Raw genomic sequence first — 10,258 nt, forward strand, 5'->3', positions numbered from 1 at the left:
ATCATTTTAATAAAAAGAAAGAGAGAAAAAAGTAACAAATATAATCTATTATATATATATATATATATAATATATATGAAAAGTGTCCCCTCAGGGGTTCAACCGGGAGACCGGGAATTCGATGGCTTGCTATGATGTAAACTGACCACCAGGGGGCAGTGCGGAACATGGCCGGCGACCAGCAGTGGCTGTGGGGTGCTGAGGGAGTAAGGGAAGCAGGAGGCGGGGAAGCGGGGAACTTGATCGTCCCTGATCGCCAGCCAGGCCTAGAGATCCTACCTGTGAATGAATTTCGTGCACTGGGCCTCTAGTATATATAAAACCCTAAGTGACTGTTACGACCAAACGACCAGAACGACCGGTCAACCAGTTGCTATGATGCACACTGACCACCGGGGGCAGACGCTCAACACAGGAGCTGCCCCCTGGTGGTCAGTGTGCTCCCACAGCCAACCTTCAGCCGGCCAACCGCCCGCGATCCCTCCCCCCAGCTGGCCGGCTCCCATCGGCCCCTGGTGCTAAACCATTCATAGACGACCTGCTTCTGGGTTGGGGTTTTGTACATAGCAGAGCAGCTCCCTCGCTGTGATCTATTGAAAGTCAGCCCTCAACACAAGGGTTTGTCTAGCTCCCATCCTCTCCCTTCCCCAGGGGGCCTTGGCAATGAGGGAAGGAGAAGTGGGGGAGGCGGGTAACTGCGCGGTGGCGAGGCAGCGTCGGCATCTGGTGTCTGTTCCTTCTGTGCCTGGCCCAGAGACCGTCGCCTCCTCTCCCAAGTCTGCTGGGGCCTTTAGGCCCCAGGCTGAGATGGGGAACCAGGGGTGGGTGGTGGCAGATGCAGCTCCTTCCCCAGGGGGGCCAATGGCCGGCTCCCTCCTCGGTGCCACCTGCCAACCTCCCACAATTCGCTCCTCCCGTGCACAAATTCGTGCACCGGGCCTCTAGTCTGATAATAAGAGCCATGACAATATATTAGAAAAAGAGAAAAGATTAAATGCAATCAGTACTAAAAGAGGCCAAAATTAAGAGAGAAAAACAGGGGTGAAGAAAGGCAACCAGAACCAGTAAAAGAAAAAGAAAAAAAGAATTGGTAGAGAAGGAGTTGTCTGTTCAGGTCACTATTAATTGTGTGCTCCCTGGACACAGAAAGGTCCAGAGGAGAGAACTGAGATAAATGGGATATATCCTGATTAGAGCTCAGCCAGGCAGGGAACCCAGCTACCCTAGGGAAGTCCATCATTTTCCCCTGTGTCTTCAGACCTTCCTGGGGAATCCCTCCTTTTGATCCACTGCACTGGTGCTTAGGCTACAGGCATGCTTATGCTCTTTCTAACAGCTCCTATGTGGTGCTTCCTCAAACACCATCAGAGCTCTGGGATTTCTCTGTCCTCTAAAGCTCTCCTCAGAACCCAGACGGGAGCTCCCCTCCCACACAGTCTCACATACTCATCTGAACTCCCACTCCCCAGCAGCAGTAACCTCAACTTCCCTGCTAGAGAAATCCACTGCCTCTTAACAGTCATGTGCCTTTTACTGAGCTTCTTCTTTTCCCTCCCACTTGACTTCAAGCTTCTCTATCCTCTTTCTGGCTTCCAGCCTCTATGTGTATCTGATGTGAGTGCTTCTTGCCCGAAAAGGATCTTAGGACGGATAGTCAAGATACATTCCTGGATGAGACACCTGCTGGATGCAGTGAATTGGAAAAAACACATCAGCATTCTGGCCTCAGTTTTCTTATCTTTAAAATAACTGGGTTGAAAGAAATAAATGTTTTCTAATCTTGTCACCTTTCCCTCTAGCATTCTTGTGTCTTACTGGGCTCCCTTTTCTCCCCATCCATGTGCTCTTTTTTCCCCACTCTACTTTTCCCTCCTTTTTTTAAACTTTATTTTTCAATTACAGCTTACATTCAGTATGATTTAGTATTAGTTTTAGGTGTATAGCATAGTGGTGAGATAATCATATCCTTACAAAGTGTTCCCTCCAATATTTTCAGTACCCACCTGGCACCATATATAGTTAACTACAATATTATTGACTATATTCCCTATGCTGTACTTTACATCCTTGTGACTATTTTGTAACTATTGATTTGTAATTCTTTTTTTTTTTTTTAAATACAGGTTTATTGATTTTGGAGAGGGAGAGAGAGATAGCAACATCCATAATGAGAGAGAATCATGGATCGGCTACCTTCTGCACGCCCCCTACTGGGGATCAAGCCCACAACCTGGGCATGTGCCCTTGATCAGGAATCGAACCAGGGACTGCTCAGTCCTCAGGCCGGTGCTCTTTTCACTGAGCCAAACCAGCCAGGACTGATTTGTAATTCTTTTTTCTTTTTAATTGTTCCTTTTTAAAAATATATATTTTTTCTTTATTGATTAAGGTATTATATATGTGTCCTTATTCCCCCATTGCCCCCCCACCTCACCGCTCATGTCCTCACCCCCTTAGTGTCTGTGTCCATTGGTTATGCTTATATGCATGCATACAAGTCCTTTGGTTGATCTCTCCCTTCCCCCGACCCTCCCCTGCCTTCCCTCTGAGGTTTGACGGTCTAATCCAGTGGTTCTCAACCTTCCTAATGCCGTGACCCTTTAATACAGCTCCTCATGTTGTGGTGACCCCAACCATAAAATTATTTTCGTTGCTACTTCATAACTTTTGCTACTGTAATTTTGCTACTGTTATGAATCGTAATGTAAATATCTGATATGCAGGATGTATTTTCATTGTTCGCAACTCACAAGTTGAGAACTGCTGGATGCTTCTCTATCTTTGGATCTGTTTTTGTTCATTAGTTTACGTTGTTCATTATTTTTCACAAATAAGTGAGATCATGTGATATTTATCTTTCTCTGACTGACATATTTCGCTAATGCTCTCCAGGTTCATCCACGCTGTTGCAAATGGTAGGAGTTCCTTCCTTTTTACAGCAGCATAGTATCCCATTGCATAGATGTACCACAGTTTTTTAATGCACTCATCTGCTGATGGGCATTTAGGCTGTTTCCAAATCTTAGCTATTGTAAATTGTGCTGATATGAACATAGGGGTGCATATATCCTTTCTGATTGGTGTTTCTAGTTTCTTGGGATATATTCCTAGAAGTGGGATCACTGGGTCAAATGGGAGTTCCATTTTTAAGGAAACTCCATACTGTTCTCCACAGTGGCTGCACCAGTCTACATTCCAACCAGCAGTGCAAGAGGGTTCCTTTTTCTCCACATCCTCGCCAGCACTTGTCATTTGTTGATTTGTTGATGATAGCCATTCTGAAAGGTGCCTCATTGTCGTTTTGATTTGCATCTCTCAGATGATTAGTGACTTTGAGCATGGTTTCATATGTCTCTTGGCTTTCTGTATGTCCTCTTTCGAAAAGTATCTATTTAGATCGTTTGCCCATTTTTTGATTGGATTGTTTATCTTCCTTTTGTTAAGTTGTATGAGTTCCCTAAAAATGTTGGAGATTAAATCCTTATGGGAGATAACATTGGCAAATATGTTCTCCCATGCAGTGGGCTTGTTGATGGTTTCTCTTGCTGTGTAGAAGCTTTTTATTTTGATGTAGTCCCATTTGTTTATTTTCTCTTTAGTTTCCATTGCCCTAGGACAGCGGTTCTCAGCCTGTGGGTCGCGACCCCTTTGGGGGTCGAACGACCCTTTCACAGGGGTCACCTAAGACCATCGGAAAACACATATTTTCGATGGTCTTAGGAACCGAGACACCACTCCTCTATCCTTTCAATTTGTAACAATGAAATTGGGGGTCACCACAACATGAGGAACTGTATTAAAGGGTCGTGGCATTAGGAAGGTTGAGAGCCACTGCCCTAGGAGCTCTATTGGTGAAGATATTGCTTCGGCATATGTCTGAGATTTTGCTGCCTGTGGATTCCTAGATTTTTATGGTTTCCCGTCTTACATTTAAGTCCTTTATCCATTTTGAGTTTATTTTTGTGTATGGTGTATGTTGGTGGTCTAGTTTCATTTTTTTGCAGGTATCTGTGCAATTTTCCCAACACCATTTATTGAAGAGACTGTCTTGACTCCATTGTATGCACTTGCCTCCTTTGTCAAATATTAATTGAGCATAGTGGTTTGGGTCGATTTCTGGGTTCTCTATCCTATTGCATTGGTCTATATGTCTGTTCTTGTGCCAGTGCCAAGCAGTTTTGAGAACAGTGGCTTTGTAATAGAGCTTGACATCTGGTATTGAGATCCCTTCTACTTTGTTCTTCTTTCTCAGGGTTGCTGCAGCTATCGGGGTCTTTTTTTATTCCAGATAAATTTTTGGAGAGTTCATTTGATTTGTAATTCTTAATTGCTTCACTTTTCTCACCCACTCCTCCAATCCCCTCCCCTCAGGCAACCATTAGTCTGTTCTCTACCAGTTGTTTCAATTTTGTTTTGTTTTTTAGATTCCATATATAAGTGAAATTATATGGTATTTATCTTTCTCTGACTGGCTTATTTCACTGAGCATAATATCCCTCAAAGTCAAGGATTGTGTCATGGGGGTGTTAATTCCCCCACATTTGCAGTTTTGAGTACCCACAAATAAATGATCATCAGCTTCTCACAGGTGTCCCAACCACGTCATGTAAAAGCCTTAGTAAAACAATGCGAAACACATGCAGTGCAGCTAAAGTTCAGTTCCGTTGCCTTGTAATCACTAAGTGGGGGGGGAAGTGGACTGAGAAAATGTGAGACAGGACAGAAGAGGTGATTGATACAAGCAGGTTTTTTAAATTTATCTTCTGAGTAAACACATAAAATATATGTACACAAAATCATTTTTTTAATAGAAAATCTTCGATATGCCAGTGTGTTCAGTAACTGTTTAACGCACAGTGACACCTATTCAAATACAGAAAACTATTTAAATACAGACATTCACAAGCATCAAGTTTCAACTCTTTAATGCTGTCTAAAAAGAAGTTCCTGTGAAATTCTGTGTTGCTCACCTTCACTCTATTCTGAATTAAAAACCCAGTGTCTGATGTGCAGCTGTTCACCTGCAGTAACAGCTGTTCATCTGTTGGGACCGTTACCCTAACCCACCACTCTGAGAAGATAAGGCAAACTCAGTGTGGTACCTTGCAAGTGAACTATATTGATGTGGGCAGCTTGACTCTGGTGTACTTACCCCATGTATTTTCCCCATACTTAAAGTCAGCCTCACATGAAATCTCTCTATTGCACTGTAATCTTTAAGTCTTAATTTCTCCAGTTTTTGTTACTCTCCTTTAATCTCCCAATTAAAGTATGTATAAGAAATTACACCAAGTAAATTCTGTAAACCAACTTAATTTCATTATTCTAAAACTACAGTTACATAATTTCTGCTTATTTTATTAAAAGTATATTCAGATGAATCAGTCCTTTTTCATATAAAAAATTATACATGGTAAAAACTAATTGGAAATCAAATGTTGAATTTTACCTGTAAAGGATTTGCTTTTGAAAGTTATCTTTTGTAGCCATTATTTCTACAAAAATGCAATTTTCCCTGAATGGCTTGTATAGATCAAAATATTACTGTATGCAATTGTATCCATTAAGTGTTTTATTTTGTTTTTGTTTTGCTGCTATTCATATTTAGTTTAAAGTTTATATAAAGCAAAAATAGTTTAGCTCATTGTCCTTTGTCTTAGATTGGTTTATTATATTGCTAATTTGGTTTTCCAGCAAACTTTGCAAATTAACTATACAGGCTCTGAACTGATAAAAGAGCATATAGAATTGTTCTCTGTTATATAGACTATCATGTCCCCTATAAATAAAGATAGTTAAGCTTCTTGTTATTTATTTGTTTGTTTGTTTGTTTTGTTGTTTCAATCTTCATGTTTTATAATCTTTATAACTTTAATTTCTTATTTTGTCATATGAATTCTTAATAAGATTGGAACATTTACTACAATGATTAATACAAATGGTGAGCACAGACAGACGTCCTTGCCTTCTTCCCAGCCTTGGAAGAAAAGCAAAAAAAGTCACCATTTAGTAGGATGTTAGCTGTTGTTTTTAAATTCTCTTTATGAAATTGAGAAGGTGCCCTTTCATTCCTAGTTTATTGGAAGTTTTTGCCTCAAAAAGGTGCTGAATGTTTCAAATGTTTTATTTCTACCTATAGAGATAAATATGGTTATTCTCCTATATTCTGTTACCATGGTGAATTATAATGCTAGATTTTTAAATTTAAAATAAATCTTTCTTATCTGGGATAAACCCACATAGTCACCATATAGTAACCTTTTTATACACTCTTTTTGTTCTTACCTTTTAAGGTGGAAGCTTAGATTACTACTGATTTTAAACATTCCTTGTTATTTGATGTAAACATTTGAACTTTGAGGTTTCTCTTGTACATTTTGAAGTATCTCACATAGTTTAATATGTTACGTTTTCATTATCATTAGGTTCAAACTATTTTCTAATCTCTTTTGAATCTGACTGATGAGTCAATTTCTTTAGAATTGTGTTGATTACTTTTCATATATTTTCTTGATGTCTTATTACTGAGTTCAAATTCAATTCCATTGTGATCAGAGAATATACTCAGTGATTTGAATCCTCTGATTATTTACTGAGACATCTCTATGGTCTAGCACTATGGTCGGCAAACTGCGGCTCGCGAGCCACATGCGGCTCTTTGGCCCCTTGAGTGAAGCTCTTCCACAAAGTACCACGTGTGGGCGCACACGTACAGTGCGATTGAAACTTCGTGGCCCATGCGCAGAAGTTGGTATTTTGTGGAAGAGCTGGTATTTTGTGGAAGAGCCACACTCAAGGGGCCAAAGAGCCACATGTGGCTCGCGAGCCGTGGTTTGCCGAGCTGCAGTTTGCCGACCACTGGTCTAGCATATGGTCTATGATGATAAATGTTTCATGCATGCTGGGATAAAGAAACCATATGTTCAGAATTTATAAGGTGTAATGTTCAATGAGTATATATTGGGTCATATTGGTTATAGTGTTCAAAACTTCTGTCTCATTGATTTTTTTAAATATTTTTTTTTCTGACATTAGAGAGGAAGGGAGAGGGAGAGAAAGAAACATCAACTTTCAAATATACTATACAGCTGTGGGAATTATAACCTTTATGTTGTACATTATATCTCTAGTACTTATTTCTCTTATAAATGTATGTTTGTACCTTTTGTGCACCTTCATCCAAGTCCCCTACCAACCTATTCCCTGGCTCTGATAACTACGAATCTGATCTTTTTTGTATGTTTGGGTTTTTTTAGAATCCACATACAGTATTTGTCTTTCTCTGTCTCACTTTTTTCATTTAGCATAATGCCCTGAAGGTTCATCCATGTTGTGGCAAATGTGGTATATATTATTGTTAAATGATTCTTTTATTAAAATTTCCCTTCCCCCCTTTTCTCATTATAGACAGAGAGTGCATGGGCCGAAGAATATTTTGAAAAGAAGAAAGGGTCTCACAAGCGTTCAGCATCCTGGGGCAGTACAGATCAACTTAAGGAGGTCAGGAAAATGATTCCAAGAAAGTGGGTGTGGAAACTTGTTTCCTTCGTTGGCTAGTTCCTTGAAATTGTGGGCAGCAGAGATTTGTCAGTTTCCATTGTGTGTGGGGTTTGTGTGTTTGTTTTTATCTTAGTTCTGTTTACTTGAGAATTAACAACAGAAAAATAGTTATGTTAATTGAATAAAGATTTGAATGGAGAAATGTACACATTACTTATCTGATAGTGTGTTTCTCCTTTTTAAAAAAAGAGCATCTATACCTATTAATATAAATATCAGATATATAAATTTTAGTGATATAACAAATTCACATGTATTATTTCTGTATATTATGGTAGTGATTCTACTATTTAGTAACCCAGTATAACTAAGTTGATTTTGCCCCTGTGCTATGATTACCTGATTACCATTTTCTGTCTACAATTATAACATTTTCATTTTACATATAATGTAGGAAAAAAGACCAGGAAAATTCAGTCCAGAAATAACATGGGATATTGATTAAAATTTTATTTGGTATTTTTAAAGATTATATCTGTGAGTGCATTTTGTGGCTTGAATTGATATTCAAATAGTTTAATTTTTGGAGCTGTGGAAGGTCACAAGTTTGATAAAGAAATCTAAATAAAATGTGACTTATGAGGGCAATGAGAGAATAAGTATGAATTTTTAATTCTTTGTGAAAGTTGTAATATAATTTATTCTAAGTGCTGCAAACTTCACTTGTTTAGTACTTGGAATATCTCTTTATATATGCATGTGTATATACAATAAGATTTGTGATACAGTTTAAAAATTCAAAACTTTTATTAAGACTGAATTTTTCTGGTTCTTATTAAGCAAGGATGCTTTATGTAGTATGGGAAACACTCTGATGCATGTGTTATTTTTTCCCTTTGCAGATTGCAAAATTACGCCAGCAATTGCAGAGAAGTAAGCATAGCAGTCGACATCATCGAGATAAAGAAAGACAGTCACCATTCCATGGCAACCATTCAGCCATTAACCAGTGTCAGGTAGGAGCACAGATAACACAAAATGCAGACAAGATTTTTTATTTTGCAGGTGATTTGTTATTTTATAGGTGACTGTGGGACAAAATAGCCAAAAGCACATTTGAAACTGATTAATACTGAATCATAACCTTCATAAAAATAAACTGAAAAAAAGAAACCAGAATATTAAATTGACAAAATGGTATTTTCCTTTGGTGATTTGTGATATGACTTCTAAGAGACATAGCTAATTTTTCATATTTTGACTTACCGTACTTTTGTATCTATCGATTTAGTATGTTGGAGGCAGAATAATAGAGATATGCACTGGCTGTGGAATCAGACCTTGGACAGGTAACCTGCTCTAAGTCTCGGTTTCCTCATCTGAGGATTGAGGATAATAATGATACCTGTCTCATAAAGTCATTTACTAGGGGAAAACGTTTAGCTGCTCTGGTTCCTTAGTAGAATCCTATAAACTACTCTTGATGGCTCGCACCGGGAACATTTCTCTTTAACTGAATTGAAATTGGATGGGGTCCCTAGGCAAGGAGAAACAAGAAAAAGTTTGCCAACACCTTTTCTAGGTTGATACCTTCTGATGATTGTCAAGTATATTCGGATTGTTTTCAAGAGAAAGTATAGGTAGAGGTATATATTTTTTCAAACTAATTTTGTCCTAAAATACTGGTACATGGGTCAAATTTGATTTCATAAATTTAAAGTTTGGTTGTAATTTCCAACAGCTCAGCAGGGCAGGGTGATGGAGTCATGAGGGTGGGGCTAGTGCATTTATCCAGGCTGATGCACTATGGAGGGGAGTGCTTGACCCAGGAAAGATGTCTTCTGTGAGTGTTGTCAGAGAGGAACTTGGCATAGAGGCCCTGGCAGCGGTCCCTTCAGCTCTTTCCCTGGAGCCTCACACCCTGTTTGTCCTCCCACATCTCCAGTTTGCTCTGATCTTCCCTCTCTCTGCTGGAGCCCAGGCTAAGTGGCCATGAATGAGATTTTGTGTGCTGTTCCTTTAAGAGGGCACCTGGGTTTTGAGCAGAGTACTGTCTCTCCCTGGCAGACAGAATCCCCATTAATTTTCACAGCCAGATGTTATATGGGCTCATCTACCCGCATGCACATGCATTTGGTTGAGACCCCTTGCTCCTCAGGGGGTAACTTTTGCAGCTGAGATGTCCCTCCAGATTCCCAGCTGCTGTACATGGATGTGGGGCCAGCCCTTTTCATGTCTCTGCCCTTCCTACCAGTCTCAATGTGGCTTCTTCTATAAATCCTTGTTTACAAGACTTCTGTTCAGCTAGTCTTCCGTTGGCTATTCAGGTGGAGTGTTCTGTAATTTAGTTGTAATTCCAATTTGGACCTGGGAGGAGGGTGAGTGTAACTTTCATCTACTCTGCCTCTTGTATTTTTTATTTTAGCCATTCGAATAGATGTGTAGTGGGTATTGTACTTGATATAAATTTGCACTTTCACATTTTTCTAAGACTATTTGCTATATGTAAATCCTCTTTAATGAATGTATGTTCAAGTTTTTTGCCCATATTTAAATTGGGCTGTTTATTTTATTATATATTTGAGAGATCATTATATATTTTGGATACAAGTCCTTTGTTGGCTTTGTGAATTCCAAATATTTTCTCCCAGTCTGAATTAGTTTTTCATTCTCTTAACAGGGTCTTTCACAGAGAAAAAATTATTTTCTTTCTTTTTTTTTTTTTAAATTAAATCTTTATTGTTCAGATTATTACATT

At 39.1% G+C, this 10,258-nt stretch overlaps 1 protein-coding gene across 1 annotated transcript in view; it reads left to right on the plus strand.

Annotated features, from left to right (window-relative positions):
* The window catches only part of FAM117B (family with sequence similarity 117, member B), an 80,324-nt gene that overhangs the window by 40,737 nt on the left and 29,329 nt on the right, over nucleotides 1-10,258 (plus strand). Inside the window, exons 3-4 of the mRNA XM_005858239.2 lie at nucleotides 7,408-7,500; nucleotides 8,403-8,516. Of these exons, the coding sequence (XP_005858301.1) occupies nucleotides 7,408-7,500; nucleotides 8,403-8,516 (207 nt within the window). The remainder of the gene's footprint in view (nucleotides 1-7,407; nucleotides 7,501-8,402; nucleotides 8,517-10,258) is intronic.

This window comes from Myotis brandtii, unplaced genomic scaffold (assembly GCF_000412655.1).
Source record: "Myotis brandtii unplaced genomic scaffold, ASM41265v1 scaffold1162, whole genome shotgun sequence".
Lineage (NCBI taxonomy): Eukaryota > Metazoa > Chordata > Mammalia > Chiroptera > Vespertilionidae > Myotis > Myotis brandtii.